At 38.7% G+C, this 18645-nt stretch overlaps 1 protein-coding gene across 1 annotated transcript in view; it reads right to left on the bottom strand.

The window, feature by feature from the left end:
- Nucleotides 1-6: 6 nt before the first annotated feature.
- The window catches only part of baiap2a (BAR/IMD domain containing adaptor protein 2a), a 56972-nt gene continuing 38333 nt past the window's right edge, over nucleotides 7-18645 (bottom strand). Inside the window, exons 6-15 of the mRNA XM_033970665.2 lie at nucleotides 17262-17399; nucleotides 9021-9173; nucleotides 7527-7769; nucleotides 6893-7124; nucleotides 5751-5952; nucleotides 5584-5652; nucleotides 5353-5506; nucleotides 4782-4819; nucleotides 1706-1753; nucleotides 7-1333 (exon numbers count right to left, since the gene is read on the bottom strand). Of these exons, the coding sequence (XP_033826556.1) occupies nucleotides 1726-1753; nucleotides 4782-4819; nucleotides 5353-5506; nucleotides 5584-5652; nucleotides 5751-5952; nucleotides 6893-7124; nucleotides 7527-7769; nucleotides 9021-9173; nucleotides 17262-17399 (1257 nt within the window). The 3' untranslated portion in view covers nucleotides 7-1333; nucleotides 1706-1725. The remainder of the gene's footprint in view (nucleotides 1334-1705; nucleotides 1754-4781; nucleotides 4820-5352; nucleotides 5507-5583; nucleotides 5653-5750; nucleotides 5953-6892; nucleotides 7125-7526; nucleotides 7770-9020; nucleotides 9174-17261; nucleotides 17400-18645) is intronic.

Raw genomic sequence — 18645 nt, 5'->3', positions numbered from 1 at the left:
ATGACATTTGTGGCCATAGACATTTATTGTGGACAGATAAATTTAGACTCTGTAGAGTACAGATATGAAACAAACATTTAAAAACAAATATCAAAGCTATAGAAAAAGCAACATATTTTAGAAAAAGCCGTTTTAACTTTGTACTTGTGCTACTGTTCATAGCAGGATCATATTGCTCAGCATGTGCAGAGGAAACATATGTGGTGACTCTCCCAAATGTTTAATACTGAGCAAAAGACCAAATCACATGATAATACTGAATCTTATCAGTAAGCTACCACTCCCACAAAACTAAGATATATAAAAAATAACCCAAGTTCATAGATTTAATACTTACTGCAAGCATTGATCATTTTAAAAGAGGAAAGTATGCTCTATAATTTGTGTTGTGCTGTAGTTGGCTTATGCAAAAGATAAAACAAAATATAATTTACAGAAGAAGGACTAATACTTAAATAATAAAAATAAAAAAAAGATCCACATTACTTTAAACCAGGTCAGAAAACAAGTGGTTTGAAGCTGCATAAGTCAAAGGCACAGTTCCCACATTGGGTATACTGTATCACAATATGAATGCATTGAGTGCTATCACTTAACACAATTGTACACTTTGATTGCTTAGTAACAGAAAGACTTCCCAAACGCCATTTATAGTGTCTAGTAATAGTAAAGTATTTCCAGTAGAAGTGCAGTTTATTGTAACGCTCTAGCATCACTAGTATAAAATCTAGTAGCTTCTTGAATCCATAAGTAAAAAAAAAAAAAAAAGAAAGAAAAAGAAAAGAAAAAAGGACACTGACATAACATTATGACCACCTGCCCCAACAAACAACATTGCACTGAATTCTGATAAGTTCATTTTATTTATTTTTACAGTTTGAGCAACATTAACTTGAGTATCCAACCCAAAAATGCATTGGCTTCAGCACTGTTCTATTAAAGACCACTAGAGAAACGGACCCCTGAAAGCACACGATTTGTCTATCTGTCACATTATGACACTCAGCCAAACTCATTTAAATCCACATACTTGCCCATTGCTGGCTAAAATAACCTCAAATACTACAAATAACCCCACTACTGGGATTTCCTTAATATGTGGTCATAATGTTCTGCCTGATCAATGTATGCTTGTATTAATTGTAGGATTGGATTTGAGTGACAGTCCACTGTAAAGAAACTATTCATTGAAACACACCTCACTTTCTCCTACCCTTTTCTAGAGAAAAGCCCACCAGTGAATATTACAGAATGGTGGGCAGATTAGTAGAAGATGGGTGCAGATCGATCGTCATTGAAGGCAGACCGGAGGTACACCTCCAGAGCACGGTCACTGTGGGGAGAGTAAGGGTGGGGTAAGGAACAGCAACAGTTAGGATGACCTCATAACGTACATAGTATTGTCTAATAATTATGTAGCCACTCCCTCAAAAGCCCAACTGGAAAATTTACTGTGCAGTTGTGAATGTGAGCAAGCTTTTTGTGAAAATATTTGAAGCTGTAGGCACACATGCAAGGTTAGTGTTGCCATATTTATTAGCAGGGTTAATACATTTTAGAGAAGAGAACTGAATCATATAGTGGACAGGAAAAAGAACAGCAGTTCCCTTGTCTTACTGAAGCCAGACAGCCAATGAGAGCAAAGATCAGTGCAGTGAAATCAAAAGGGGAACCGTGATTGGTTGGCTGACAAATGGTGACTTACGGAGGTCCTCAGAGGTTCCTTTAGAACCGGGACAATTCGGGACCCAAACTGGAAGGTAAAGAGAGTTTGAATCTCTCCAATCATGCATGGCTCACAGTTACAAAACACTGCTGGTTAGTGTACCACAATGCAAACAATAAATAAATAAATGGACAATGGACTGGAGATTACTAGTAGTAAAAACATGCTCAACATGCTGTATTATTATAAAGGATATGTTCGCAAAATAAAAAAAACAAAAAACAAGTTAAACAGTTAATATGTCTCATTGTAATCCAGATAAAAACAAAGAAAAGATTCAATAACGTAAAGGAACAATTTCAACATGCCAACCACACACACACACACACACACAATTATTCCTCAAATATGGGTGCAGAATATAGTATGCAAAGCTGGTGATAAAATGCATGCTGCTGATAAACAACACAAAGTGCAAATAAATTAATAAATATAAATGAATTAATAAGATGCATTTGAGAACACAAAAGTCAGTCATGTCAAGTCAGAACAGATTTCTCACCAGACCAGACTGTTTATTAATATATAGAGATATGTTTTATTTAGAATATCTTTGTAAAAAGTCACCATACATTCAAGGTCAAATTTTATGAATCACATTTTTTGTTTGTCCCTCCACAGCATGCATAAGATTAACACAGGTTTTCTCAGTTAATTCTGCAAATAATTTGTATTTTTTACAAGGACAATAATTATACTATCATAAATTGAAAATAAAAGACCAAAAACTACATTGCCACTCAGGGAATACAATCATAAATAACACACTGAGAGCTGCAAACGCTGTGGAAATCTAAAACTAAATCACAGTTGTTTAAAAAATTCAATAAATAAATTGCTAAGTGAGGCATTTACCCTGCTGGCGGTCATTTTAGCAAAAAGTTGGGCCAAAACATTTGAATCAAAACATTTTCTTGCAATGATACAGTGCAACATATTGGACTGACAGAACAATTCATAATATAGATAGATATATACTGTAGTGCCGAAGCTTGAAATGACAGCTTCACAAGCACGTATATAACTTAATAAAAGCAAAGTAAGGCAGATATGACACACAATTGGGACAGAAAAGTCACAAGGAAGCAGAACGACTGACAACCTCTCAGAACGGAAAAATCTGCACAGCCTTACTCAGAATCAACTTAAGAGCAGTGGTTCTCAAACTGTGGGGCGGGTACTGTTTGTAGTATGTTATAATTCAGGGGTTTCTCAAGAATTGACAGTTAAATCCTGATTAGGTGAAATCCTGCATTGAATTTGCTCCTGAAAAGTCACTTGGATAAAACAGGTCTATTGCTTAAAATCCAGTTTACTGTAAAAGTATACATTTATTCAAACAAGCCAGGGTTAGAAAGTTAGCAACTATTGTGGAACAACCCACTAAAAAAAAAGGTTTGAGAATCACTAACTATTAGCATCTTGTGAGGATATTCATTTGTGCTATTTTACACAAGAATCCCATTGAGTCAGTGGTCTCCAAACTATGGCATAGGTGCACGTGATAGTGCACAGGCTTCTTCTGGCATTAAGGTGTCTGAGTATTATCCTACTTTGTATATGCATGGCGTTGTTAGTCCTTAGACCCACGGGAACAGTACTAGAGTAGAAAACTATATTGTAAAACAGATTTAGTGAAAGTGTTCAGAGTAAAGTTTGAGAATCACTGGCATCTTAGGAGTAAACTTAAAGATTCACATGTGCTTTTTTAATAAGAAGGCCATAGAGTTGGTGGCTTTGAGTACAACGGACATTGAAGTCTTTTGGCACTTGTACAGTACATGAACATGTCTTTTCATCTTGACAAAATGACACAACCATGTACATGCAGTTATAAAGACAAGCATTTATAGCAAAAAAGGCAGAGAGAGAGAGAGAGAGATCATCGGTCAGTGTGCACGATTCAGAGTCCGTAACGCTGCATGCCGAGCAGATAGGGGGCGCTCGGGCTGGCAATGCAATCCTCCACCCACCAACCGCTACTGTCCACAACACCACCGGAGGCAGCAGCAACACCCAGGACAGGGGGGGAAAGAGGAGACGAACCCGGGGAGGAAGAGACAGAAAGGAGGGGTGAAACGTGGCCTCCAACTTCCAACTTGTGTGTGGAGGTAGGGCAAGAAGGTAGGAGAGGTTAGGAGGGGGGGGGGGAGGAGAGAGAGAGGGAAGGGGTGGGATATAGGAGCTATCCGGAGCTGTCTGTGTCTGTCTGTTAGTCTGTTTTCTCACACAGTCGAAATCAATTTGCCATCAGGACTGTCACTGTGGAAGAGAGAAGGAAGCTTGCCAGGTTCGGACACACTTAGAAAGAGAGAGAGAGAGATGGAGAGACACAAGACACAAGGCAACAAGGAGGCGGAGGTAGAGATGTGTGGGCAGGGCTGGGAGTGTCATTAACCCCGCCCACAACTCCACACGTCCGCCATGATCAGGAGATTAGATTTACAGTTTCCTCTTCAACACTTTCTTGGTTGTAAGATTATCAGATTTGAAAATAAAGCTTTGTTGACAAGAAAACTGTAAAGTCAAGTCTCTGATAGCTAAAGCACTACATTGATCTATTAGCAAACTACTACTAAACTACTAAGGAGAAACACAATATAGCAGCAGACAGTGTGAATAACTATCTAGTCTCTACTTTAAGCACTGGCGATTGAGATGGTATTAGTAGGATGCGGATTGTCACAACAACATATAAAGACCATTATGATTTTACAACACAAATCACAGACGTCCTCTCACACATTCACACACACGTACAAGAGCATGTTGTTCCTTATTGGATAGAAACAGGGACAGCATAATTCCTAAGCTATACTGGCCAATGGGACCTGATTGGATTACAATTAAAACATATTGGACTGTCTTAAAATAAACAGAGACACTAACCCCGCTAAACTGCTTTGAACAAGACCTCGTCAGAAATACAGAAGATACAAAACTATACACTATCAATGAATTGCTGCCATTAAAAAAACATGTTGGTCACTATGACTAAAAACCCACATGATAACCGCTGTATCGGTGAATTAAACATAAGAGAGCTGACACTTACCTTGTGGCAAAGCGGCCGTCATAATCTTCAATAGCAGGCTATAAAAGATAAATAATGAATGAATGAATGAATGAATACCAATATGAGTGGTATTTTCTCAGGTGCACCACTGGGGGGCAGCAAATACTGAACTACAAGTTCAGCATTAACTTTCTGTCAACTGATATTTCCATTTTCTAAGTTGTATGGGTTACAATTTGTGTTGTTTATATAGCATAACATAAACTGGAATAATTGTGTTATAGTGTGTTCCATTTCCACACAAAATGCTTTAGAGAACAGTGCACAAACCTGCTAAACAAATATAAGGGAAAATGGCCAAAAGTTGTGAAAAAACTGGCCAAACTGATTAGTGCTGGAGAGGCTAAAAACTAAAAACTGAAATAGTGTTTTGTTTTGTTTTTTACATATCAATAAAAAAAACTACAATCTATAGCAGTATCTTCGGTCTTCAATATAACATTTATTGAATTAAATCTTGCTTCACTATATCGGTGTTCACTGTATCACTTTACAATCAATAGCCTAAGCATTTAAGTGGGAATCATTAATATGTATAATCAGCCAGTACCTGTGGGCCGAAGGCTGCCATGCTGTAGGGTCGAGGGCGGGTTTGTGCCAAACTTTGTGCCAACAGCCGCGCGGTCAGGCCATAGTCGGGCGTAGGAAGTGACCCATCGTTCTCCAGCAAGTTGCCCGTGCTGCTGCTTTTCCCATGGTTTAGACTGAAACCGTAATAGGTCCTCAGTTTAACTCACCTGGGACCAATAAGGTAAAAATGGTGCAAGGCAAAACTACTTACTTCACTTTGAGCTTATCACCTTCACTATCAGGCAGCACTCGAGTGTAGGAGAATGGGAACCAGCCTCGCCTGTTAAAAATATATATATATATATTGGTAAATCCAGGACAAATGTTTATTCATATTATGCACTGGGGCAAACAGGAATACATTAATATATTACTTACATCTTGTTCTTCTCATTTTCACCATAGTGCCAGCCATCACGCGCTTCAGGCACGAGCAGGGTGATGATGTCGCCCTCTGCAAAGCTGAGCAGGGTGCTGTTATCTCCCGCGGCGTGGGAGAAGATGGCCTGGACACGGGAACGCCCATTTTTCTCAAGACCAGCGGCCATGGAGCTGGATCTGGGCAGGGTTCTTGTCTCACCTAGGATAGAAACGAGTTATCTATTATTTAATGAAGAAGTGATAAGGCTATTTCAAACAACCACATCAGCATTGCACTGAATGTAGAGAACATTAATAGCTTTATTAGGGGAAATACCATCTCTCGAGAAATAGGCATTGGTGGGGGTAAAGAGGAGGAGAAAGAGGTAGTTGCTGTGATGGAGAAGAGATGAAAGAGGGTTGAAAATGAGAGAATAGTTGAAACATATGGAAGAGGGGAGAGCACATGAGCTGTAGGCTATATTTGAACATATTTAGAGGTGATGAGTGGCAAAGGTGGCAGGCAGTGACTAACCGACAGCAATAGACAGGAAATCCTAGTCATTCTACACTGAACACATGTAACATAGATATTTTTTAAATATATTCATGATAGAAAAGTAACTTGTTAGCCTTTTTGAATAGCTTTGAATATCTCATAGAGTGTATGGTTTTCCAAAGATGGCTATAGTGTGGTTGCCAATGTTACCAGCTATATGCAAATAATTCATTTGTCCAGGGTGTTTGGATTTGGGTCTGTGGATTCCACAGTAAAGGCAAAAGATAGTGACTTATTTTTCTGATAGTAATTATAAGCAAATCCCCCAGTGCTATAGAAATGTTAAGGTAAGCGAGATAAAAATGACTGGGAGCAGTAAATAGTGAAGTTGACATGAACTGAGCAGAAGGGTTATAATCACATAACAAAGACCATGACAAAGCATTTTCAAATTTTGCCTATTCAAGAATATTCCAAAAACACAGTGATTACCCCATAATTTAACATAATAGCAAGTCTTCTAGTGTCATCATTATCCAGATGAAGTAAATGATATAATCTAAGCCACATTACCATTATTATTACATCCAATCACTTGTCCATTATTAGCATTCACAGACACTGTTCATGCTCGCTGTAATTCTGCTCTTCAGACTCTTACCCACTGGGTTCTTGTTCTTGGCAGGCTGAGGTCGGCGCACGGGCAGTGTGTTGGAGTAGACATCGCTGACCTGTCTCTGAGGTTGGGCCTGGGACGGTCCCGGGGCCTGGGTCTGAGGCGACGCGGGACGCACCTGGGACACGGTCATACTGCCCCCTTCTGACCAGAACTCCTCTCCATGGACTCCTGTTGTCCCATTCACCATGGACATGCCATCAGGACCCATCAACCTCTGAACAGAATGCAGAGAGATGATGGACAGCAAGTTAGTGCCTAAATCAAATATAACCGTGACCATTAAAACAGACTGTACTAGGGAAAGTGTCAGGGGAGAGTTTATTTTAATTTGGTCCGTCAGCTGCGACTCAGCATGAAATGAAGATTCTAAACAGCTCATTAACACAAGTAGCATCTTAAAGTGAGGCCGGAGAGATATGCTACTTTATTTTTATGAAGGGTAAAAGGCTGATGGGCTGTCATTAGTACTCAGCTGCTTGAGACCTCCCAGAGGTACTCCAGCGTTACAAAGTTATTATTTTTATTAAACTTTTAACTTGCTTTATTGGGCATTTACATACATTCTGAGCATAGTGTAGCAAACACAAAATGAGTGATTATCCTTTTCTGAACTCACTGCAGGATGTCCCAGGCCACTGCCCATGAAGACAGCAAGCTCCGGAGGCACAGGGAGAGGCTGTGCTCCTGGGATGGGGTCTGAGATGACCAGGTTGGACTTGGAGGTGTGCAGGGGGCTGGTTCCTCCCAGGGCAGCAGAGCCCATCTGCTGGGCCAAGAGCATGGCTCGGTCCGGCAGCTTGTTTGGATCTGAACAAGCCTGTTGCCACACAGGAATCTTTTGTGTCAAGAGGTCTTTACCCTGGACCAGGAGAGGGAGAAATGTGAACATTCAGTTAGACACACTCCGAGTGTTTCTCACAGTGTAGCCTTGACCACTGGTCTCTTACAGCTATGGTAATGCAGTGCGTGGGAGAGGCAGAGGGACACTGTAGCACATGGCCGACTGCCCACCTGCACATCTCTGCCTGTGGAAATGTGTGTTCTTCAAATAAAGGATTTTAATGGACTCACTACAACATGCACTATATAGATCCTGGGTTTATTTCACCACAAAGAGACACAGAAGGACCCTTAAGGAAAGGTTTTGTTCATCCCTCTGAGGGTGAAGTCTTCCTATGCACAGCACATCTTGATTAATGACTAGACTCTATGTTGAAAAAAGAAGCAGGGATACAGTCCTTCTCTAGCCACATCTTCAGGCTGGCAGTTCACTCCCACTAATAATCCCTAGAGACGGACGATTACCCAAGAATACCAAAGTGTTGGCTGGTTTCAGGCATGCACAGACGGAGACACATTTTCAGTGCCAATGACAACACAAAGGAGAAGATTTGATAGGTATAATATAGTATGCTTTTGAAGACAATGCACATCTTGGGAAATACAGAGAAACAAAGTGCTTTTATGTGAACGATGGGGCTTTAAACAACATCAAAGTGCCCAGACGCTGGAATGAGCAAAGATGGATGGAGTGCCAGCAGATAAATGTAAAATAAAAAGTTCTTGCCATCTATGAGCAGACAAATCTAATGACGCGCCAAATGTTATATATTCATTTTGTATCCACTGACATTCAAGTATAAACCATTATGTTAGAGACATCAGTGTTCCCGAGTTTCTCATACAAGGGCGCAGTATAAACAAATGCATTAAAAGCTTGCTTCAACAGGCTCTTGATGCATTCCTGTGAGGGATTTCCAAGCACTCAAGTTTTCCAAGCAACTTTTTAGACTCCATTAAAAACCATGTGACAGTGACTGTTTACAGGTCATAGCCAAATATGCTCTGTCCATATTAGGAATGACTGACCACGAAATGCAATTTAACTGATCATACTAGAACTAAATAATGCATCAGGTTGACTTTCAAACGTAATAGTTGTTTAAAGTAGTAAAAAACAGAATGATGTGATGTAGATATAATTTGCGACTTTTCTGTTGCCAAAACCTCAAATCTTTTTCAAAATATATACATTTATTTTGATATAGATAAGATTACCAATATCATAAACTAAGAGATAGAGTTGTATAGTTCCCTCACACATACATACCTTGCCATGGTAAGCACTGCTATTCTTGGCCACAGCACATTGACGGTCCACTAAGAAGCAGTACCGGCGACGCTCCTCAGACAAAGCCGTCTTGTAACCCTCAGCGATAAAGGTGTCCAACTCAGTCTGCTTACTGCTGATGGTCTCCACAAACTATGGAACAAAAAACAAGAAATTTACATCTTTCTTTGTAATACATCCACTGAAAAATTAATACATCCTGCCAAATAAACAGCCAACTTATAAAACCAGTAATAACTTTTAAAAAACTTTGTAACATCATGTTCACCTCCTGTTGTCACTTCTCCACTGTATCTTCCTTGGACCACTTCATATAAATATTGACAACAGCAAACTAGAACCCCTCAAGAGCTGACATTTTAGAGGTATTCTAAGCCCATCCTTTAGCCGTCATTATTTGGACCTGTCAAACTTGCTAAAAGCTTTACCCTTGTTACTTTTGATTACATTTGAGAACAAAATCCAGTGTCTGCCTGATCCCACTAAATATAAGGTGGCAGAATATTGTAGAGACAATATGTTATCCACTTGAGCCGAGGGGTTATTATGTTATGCCACTGTTGCATCTGTGCCAAAGTGATGTCGGGTCAAGTGTCGGTCTATTCCGCACACACCTTTCCAGTAAGTTTCTCTGGCCAGATTCACCGAGTGCTACTCAGGCAATTACCGTGTGAAAAGCCAGCAGTGCGTGGGAAGACAAGCTCACACCAAGTGTTTTATATGTTAATGATGACAATCACAAGAAGCAGGTGCAACCAAGAAAGAGTAATGTTGGGAGGAAGACCAGACACAGCCTTGTCTGGCTCTCAGAGTCTATATGCTACTGAGGCTGTATCTTATGTTTAAGGTATTCTATGTATGTAGAAGTTATTCTGGATCAAATCACCTGTTTTAACTAGGCCTTCCAAACTTGAAATTGTCCAATTTAAATGTAATGGCCACTAGAACATTTAGTGAGGCATAATGGATTCATTCATTCTTTTGAAAAAACATTTTAATCTTTTAGAAGACATCATTTAAAACAAAACAAATTATAGACTATTTCAGAAGACACATTAGAGATGCAGATTCAACAGGTTAGTGCATTAGTAAACTCCCCAAGGCTCCCATTTGCTGCCCATCATCTTAGTGAGTCCACTTCAGCACGTGGGACAGGTGGGACACCTTTAAATAATTTGTCTTTTTAAAGAACAAAACAATCAGCTCTTTAATCATTTAAATCTGCTAATTTTCACATCAGAGATTCAATTAAAAGAGTCTGATGACTAGTGTTCGCTTACGTTGTTATGATTAATAGAGCTAGTTCCATCCCCTCAAGCGTTTCATTGTTTATGTTCTTGATAAAAGCGACTAATGAAGTTTTGAGAGCACCACCCTGCAGCCAAATCTGCCTTTGTGTAGCTGAGATTCATTTCAGATCCACCAGGGGCACAAACTCCTTTAGCTTTGCCAACAACCTTTGAAAGCTTAGAGGAGTCTTTTTGTTGCAGTGGTTCTCATGCCGTGGGTACGGGAACAACTAGCGGCAATTCACATATTTTTTCAAGTTCTGACTTAAATTCCAATTGTAGTCCCAGTTTAGCTGTTTTTATATTGGTTTAGTTCTGGTTAAACCTTGTTGTTAAGTCCAGGATTCAGTATAGCTTATGGTCAGCATTGGATTGGTTCTGAATGAGTTAGTAGGCTATATTGAAAACTTTCATGTGATCACAATTCCATTTGTGTTAGAAAGGCAGGTTTCAATTTAAAGTGAACAACTTAAACTAGTCCAGGAGCATTAATATTTGAGAGAAGACTGAAACATAAACTGCAAAACTAATACAAGAATCCCACGCATTTCACAGCACATGAGTAGAGGTCAAAGCTACAAGGTTAACAGGTTTTAGAAAGAATAATAACTTAAGATCTTGTTTGTAGAGTTTTGCCACCATTTCAGTTACATTCAGATTTTATTTTGTCTATACTATATATACTATTATTGTCTATACTAAATAAAATAGCTTTCACCTTTTAATATTAATTTCCTAAACAAACAAGACATACATAACAATTTCCATTAAAAAAGCCAAAATTTTCTCCATAGCCTGAACTCTACTTCAAACCACATGCTTTGACTGACAGAGGATTGGTTACACTCAGGCTTATCATTGACAATTAGAAAATCATTCTCGATCTGTACTAAAATGTGCACAGTCCTATTTTCAGTCATGTAATGTCAACAAAAATGTGTCTAGCAGACCTATTGCCCAACATTTATTTTGATACAAAAAATTATCCGAGCAATTGTTGGAACAACCTTTCACATTATTGCACAAAAGCTGCATTGGGACAAAAATCTATCTCGCCGGCTCTCCGCTGAGCCCAAGTGTCATATCAGGTAGGTAAAAATGATGAACGCTCTTCCCCCTCGAGAGCACCCTGACCTTATTCTGCTTTTTCTGCACCTTAAGCTCCAATTAAGCTCCCTGACATCGGTGTGGCTAGCTGTTTTAGTGTAACTCTAATGAAATAGGTATAAAAAACAAAGACAGGCTGACCCCCCAATGCACATACATATTCATGTTGTTTTTTTTTCACCTGTGAAACAAGTCAAAGATAGTGATTTGGTATGAGTCACGCTCCATGCTGCAGTGAAAAAATAGTGGGAGAAATTTGAGAGACTGAGCCATCATGGAGACAGATACAACTGGACACATTTATGAATGGGCATATGTTGTGGAGTGGAGTCTGAGATATTCCAGTGTGGACTAGTATTGTCCTGGGTTTGGGTTAAGTAAAAATGGATTACAAGTTACTGCGATGTTTGCGCCAGAAAGGACATATGGCATAAAACATACACAGGAATAATTTATGCTAATCACTTGACACTAAGAAGCAAGCGATTTTCTTTGGCAATATGCATATTCATGTATATTCATGTATATTCATGTATATTCATACCTTACATTTTACAAATTCCGTTATATGGCCAATCCCTGAGCCACACTGTACAAGCATAGGACAAGTATTTATAGGCTATTTCATCGTGGTCCAATTAGTAAATACACGTGTGCTCTTACTGACTTGTTTATTGTTTGGGACAGTTTGACTTTAAGGAAATAATTCTGTGTTATAAGTAGCACATACCGGTTCAATCCTAACCTAACCCAAAAGCACGTATGTTTTTGTCCCCTTTGTATACTGTCAATTTTGTGGTAGGAATAATAACCGCACACTTATAAAATCATGTGCAAAATGGCCACAAATCACAAATGCTTTTTTTTTAAATTGTAGTTTTACTCATGCACTCCCTGTATTGATAAATCAGGCCTTGTAAAAGCTTTGGTTGGTTTGTAAGCAACAACTACAACTCTCCCTACAGAGGAATTTGAAATGAATATGCTTATATACTTTTGAATATGTCTTCTAGCTGTATACTAAGGTCAACTTCTCAACACATTCACACAAATCCCCCTGCATCCTTATATCTACACCAACCCGGATTATAACGATTTGACGTGACTGAATAGCGAATTCAACAAACAAAATGGTTAATATTCTGCAGGCCTAGAAGAATTTCCTATATATTCTGCTATGCCATATAGAGCTGCTTCGGCTTATCATTCGGTTCCTTTATCAGGGAGAAAAACATAACAAACAGTGGAATGGGATTGTGTTTGTGCGCGCATCAATATAAAATAATACCGCAACTCTTAGGGTTCTTTATTGCTCCAAGCGGAAGAACCCTTTATCAAATACCTTACATACCGCAATTCAAACTCTATCTTGGGTGGGACTTTTATTAAGACACTCGGTGCATCCAGAGTTCATTCTATTGAAATTCACATTACTTTAGTCCACTACAATTGAACTACTGTACATAATGAGTGGATTAGCATATTTGGCACAGGTTCCAACTCTTGAAATAAGAGGGTTGAAAAGACACAGGGATCACTGAGAAATAAAGAAAAAGAAAAAAATTTACAATGGCGAACACCGGAAAGAGGGCAGCAATGTGTCCCCTGCTGGACTTTTTAATGAATAGAGAGGAGATGAAAGAAAATAGCCATATCATCTGCTAAAGTAACTCAAATACGGCAGAAATTAATGAGAATAATTCAATGAAATATTAATAACTTCATTTTATAACCACTGTTCCAGATGGAGCCACGACATTATATGTAGACGAGTATATCCAATAATACAATGAGTTACACAACACGCTAAAATGGTGATATAATAGTCTAATTAATTAAGTCATTCAAGTCGTTACATTGTCCTGCCTACCTTTTCTGATTGGCAATTATGTACAATGTAAATAAACACATACTTCTGACCCATATAACTTCACATTGCAGTGTACTTCACGGTTGTTGCTTTGTCCTATATTTCGTATTCAAAGCGTGTTTTGATGTCTGATTATTTATTCCATTCTAGGAGGCCAGTAATCACAGTGAAGAGGAGATGACACATATTGGTCCAATGTCTTAAGCCCTGCGTCTGTGGGAAGTCCATGGGGAAATCGCGGCACAAATGAGTTGACTTTTCTCTTGCAGCCATGATATGATCAGAGAAAGTGAGCAGATTAGAAATGAGAAGGAATGATAGTGATAAACCTTTAAACAACAGTTATAGTACTGTACTTCGTTATCAGGGAAAACAGCAATGACCTAGAAAAGAACGTTACACATAAATAGTTTTTTTCTGTATATTTTGGCGATGTATTATCTGATTATCTTTGTTGGTGATTGTCATGATTATATAAAATGTCCCACGAATCACAAATGATTGTCCCATCCCTATCTGTTAGCGAACTACATTTTATAAGAAACCATAAGAGAAAGTGAAAGTTGGTTTGTCGACAATGATGCGTCCAAAGTGTCAGTCTTATATCTAAACCTGTCACGATAATCACTATATCGACATATCGCTCACTATATGGAACTAGTAACAATATATTTTGGGCATCAATATTTATAATGAGTACTTTTTCTTTGCAAAACTGGGGAGATTCGGAGTATTTTTGTTGTAATGCGATAAGATTTGAGCTGTGGAGTGAAGTACTATTGAAGAATGCAAACAAATCAAAAGCTTATATTTGCATTTGGCATTCCAGCTGACTATAACCCCAAGAAAGCCTTTCCTGAGATAAAATTCAGCTCCTGTTTTTAGTGGCAAGTCAACACAAAAATGTATAAAACATCCACTAATTCAAGGAAAATATAATGCATTAGTGCTGCACAATGGTAAAATTTAAAATATATATCCAATACCAATTTTAGCATGACAATGGTAATACAGACAGCAATGCAAAAGTAGTTTATTTAACATTTCCACATGCGTTCATATAGTTGATATAATGCAGGACTATTTTAAAACTATTCCTGAATATTTATGACTTCTTTTTTCCATATTGATACTTGCTCTAGTTTTGATACTAGTTTTACAACAAATTATTATCTGGGTATTGATTTTCTGACAACCCTATATAGCACACTGACACCGACAACGTCAGGAGTCTGCATATTATTACCCCTCAAACCTTAAAAGACTCGGAAATATTGAAGAAAAGATCATTACAACTACAAAGGAACCCGCAGACCTTGTAACACTTTTTGACCTTAACCAGCATGTCTATCATCACTCAATGACAGGTCTAGTTTGATTCCTTTCCACCCAGTCATCTGGACATGCAGGTGCTTGTAGCTCCAAACAGCACTCCCCTCTCCGATCGTCCTACTTAGTGCACTCAAACAGCCTCCTCCATTTCTGTCTCATCTCCAATGCCTACACTTTCAGTCCTCCATGTCTTAAAACACCACAAGAAAATGACACACCCATGACACAGCGTGAGAAAAACAGTGTGACAGCGCAGCCCTGCCAGTCTTGGGATGTATGACAGATGCCATGCAGACAGGAAGCACAAGAGAAACGTGTCAATGTGCATGTGCAAGTGTGGAAAGAAGGGTTGTCAATAAATAATACCCAGATACTGACTGATACTGAAAGTAGTATTGAAGCTAGATCATTATCTGAGAAGTATCACAACTGAAACTATTTAAGTAGGACAAATTCAGACTGAACAATTTTTGAGTGGTTTTATCTACATCAGAAGCTGAACTAATGCAAGAGCACATAGTAACACTGAAGATTGTTTTGTGTTGAAAATTTTATTGTCTATTGTGGTATTGAACTTGGTATTAGGTACTGTACAAAGCATTATCCTTAGCATCAAAATGTAGTTGTTATTTTAGCGAGCATATGATCTACCCAAGTTGGTGGTATTGGAAGAAAGTCTGGCTAAAACAGTCAATCTCATTCATGGGTAATAAGGTGACGCACTGTTTACAATGGAAAACAAACTTTGAGCCTTACTGCAGGGCTGGGCTTATCTTATTAATCTTTTTTTCTCATATATTTTTTCTATTCTAGATCATAGACAAAAATAAAATACACAGACCTTTTCTGATAATATTACATTATAATAAATGTTGCATGGAAAAATCCATATTTTGTTTCCCTCTTCACCTACACAGCCAAACACTCATATTGTTTGTTTGATTGTTTATTGTCATGTCCCACAGCTAACATGACCTCAAATTCCCCCTTTGTTTCTGCTATGAAGGTTGCTCAGCCACTTTCTTAAGTGAATGAGAACTCTAATTGCTAATTACTACTGACAATTGTAAAAGCGGCAGGGCACAAGCAATAAATAACAATTTACTATAAACAGAACAAGGTTGAGCTGTGGCCACTGTGCACCCACTGTCACCCTGATTCAAGTAGGTGAGTGACTCAAACTGATGTGAAAGATAACTAATTGTTTTAGGTCAAACACAAACTTAAGCCTAAACCATCAATCAAAATCAATCTAGGTCATCACAATTGATTTCATCTGATCTGATCTGTCCCCGTCTGTTCTAATGTGGTTTGCCATGGTCATCAAATACACTAAACTTCACCCATGATGCAGGGAACTACGCCATCGAGTTCACCGGGTTACTGTTGCTAAGTTTACTGCCTCAAATTATGTGAGTTTAGTGTGTAATGACCACCCAAACACTCGGCATGGTCAAACCCAATTACCCATAGTAACTGAACTGGTCACTATTCAGAGTGTACCCCACTTAGTCCAGACTAGAGGTGACTCCAGCCACCCATGAACTGAAGTTTAAAGTGCAACATTTTCAGTGTTTTGGTAAGTTCTGCGTTTCAGCAGTAGTAGAATTATAATAAAAACAACACATTTTATGTATAAGCACCTTTCTAACACCCTTGGTCACTTTACAAAGCAAAACACAATAAAACAACATTAATACAACTATAAGAACGAGTTAATCTAAAAAAGGTGAGACTTTTTTGAAGTGAGATTTGAAAAGGGGTAGCGTAATTTGTCAACGTTCAGGCGTGAGAAAAATAAGAAATTAGCAGTCATAACAGTAGTAGCATTTTACATATTTCAGTATCAAACCCTTCAATATAAAATAGAGAAGCTTTATTTGCTCCACCACAAGGACATTTTGGTAGTGCAGTAGTACAGCTGGGGAATAGAAAGTATAAAAACCTTAATTTAGCACAATACTTACTTACTAAAAGAGGGAATTCAAAGCTATAGCTGGTTTCTTTTTTGAACCACTATCTCCAAACAGGACTCCCCCTCAGCCTCTCATTTCCCATGCAAAAGTAAAGAGCACAGAATAGCATACAGATGTGTAAATAATATTGTCTTTTTAGTATTCATGCCTTAACCTTTCGAGGCCATATTGTACTGGCTGCATTAAGCATGTACCCTTTCATTACATTATCTCTTTGTTGCAGCGTGTTTTGTGAAGATGAGCCTCAGATAGGACGAGGGGCACGCGATTCGTAATCAAACCTCCGCCGTTCTCCTTCCCACGCGGTTCATGCAGTTGCCACAGCCTCCTCCTCCATCTTTGCTTGTTTTGCAGAATCAAATTTACTTTATGAAGAATAAACCTATTATTTTGCACCGAGACTCTGCGTCCAACAATCACCCACATGAGTGCAAACAGAAAGTGAGCAGGCAAACTTACGAAGAGGGTGGACTGCTTTTCTCAAAACAACACTGCCACTTTAATTACATAGCATCTACATGTAATAAGCAGATATTAAATAGCAGAGTTTAAATAATATTACTATGAATATGTTTAGTATACTTAAATCTTAAGCACAACTAAAGCGCTAATTGTGACCAGATGACTTCCATATACTGAGGCGTACCTGCATCTCCTTCTCCCCGTACTTGGAGGGGTTCTTGCTGCCTTGGCTCTTACGGCGCAGTTTCTTCAGTTCCCCCTGGCACTTCTCCAAACTGTCCCCTTTGTTTTTGTGCTCCACTTGGTATTTCTTCAGGGCAGCCTACAGGGTGCAGCAGACAGACAGCAAACACACAATTAGAGAAAAAGTTGAAAGACAAAGCGTACAATGCAGCGGCCTTGATGAAGCCGTTATGCAACAACAAAACTGCAAACTACAGCAGCAGTTTCTAAACCTATGCATCAACGACAATTGATTACAAGCAAAATGTTTTCATCTCTGCAAAAGCACATTATTTATTTCATTGATTTAATTTGTGCATTTGATTATTTATGTAGGAAAACAACTTTGTTTCTGATCTAGCAGTGCTGTTGCTATAGCAACTGTGTCTGGTGTGACAAAGCCTGTGTGGTTTGTTTCTCTGCAGAGAACTGGCTCGCACATGAGGGTTCGACAGCCACATTTACATTTTGTGAAATGCTGAGTTCGGAGGTATCCCCTTCCTCCACGAGGCACACGGCGAAAATGAGCAGGAACAAATGCTGTCACAGTCGCCATAGCAACATAAAATATAGCATCATGTGCGTTCACAAATATTCAGGAATGAAAGTCTAGTTTTAAAATTAAGGGATGTGCATGAATTATTCCAACTGGAGGATCATTTCTTGAATGAGTAAACACTGAATTATGAATGTGCATGTTTAGATTTTACAGCCTTAGGGACACCAAATGAAATCAAAGATGCATAAAGATCACCAAAGCTAATCTTATGTTATTATATCACATTTATATTTTGGTATTTCACAAAAATAGCCTTGTGATGTATTCTTAATGGAGGAACTAACTTTGCATGAGGTGAGATCTATTAAGGGACACTCACTGGCTACTTGTCTTGTTCACAAAATTCACAACAGTGGTTAGATCCTTTCATTTTCCAGCTCTCCTCAAACTGAAACTATTTCAGTGCATTTCTAAATAGCGAGGACAAAATGCTGCTCCAGCTGTTATTTGTGCTTCCAATAACATGCTGTGACTCATTCAGTGATCGCTCCCAGTGTTAGCAGAACCACAACCAATGCAGCGCGCTCTGCTTTTCATATGGATAATTTCATTTCCTCAAGTGGAGGTTCCCCAGTGGAAAGTCCCCGGCTTGTACTTAGATTACTATAATGGCTACACGAGATGCATTTGGCTATTGTTGAGAGAGGGCTTTTAATTTGCAAGGTCAACAAGATAACAGTGTAGATGCACTGTACCTTGTAATAACATCCTTAAACACCATTAGGAAGTAGGTCATCTTACAAATATATTTTTCATGCTAAAATCCATGTTGTCTTGTAAAACTGTG

Source organism: Periophthalmus magnuspinnatus, chromosome 8 (genome assembly GCF_009829125.3).
Source record: "Periophthalmus magnuspinnatus isolate fPerMag1 chromosome 8, fPerMag1.2.pri, whole genome shotgun sequence".
Classification (NCBI taxonomy): domain Eukaryota; kingdom Metazoa; phylum Chordata; class Actinopteri; order Gobiiformes; family Gobiidae; genus Periophthalmus; species Periophthalmus magnuspinnatus.
This window is presented reverse-complemented; position numbering and strand designations above follow the sequence as displayed.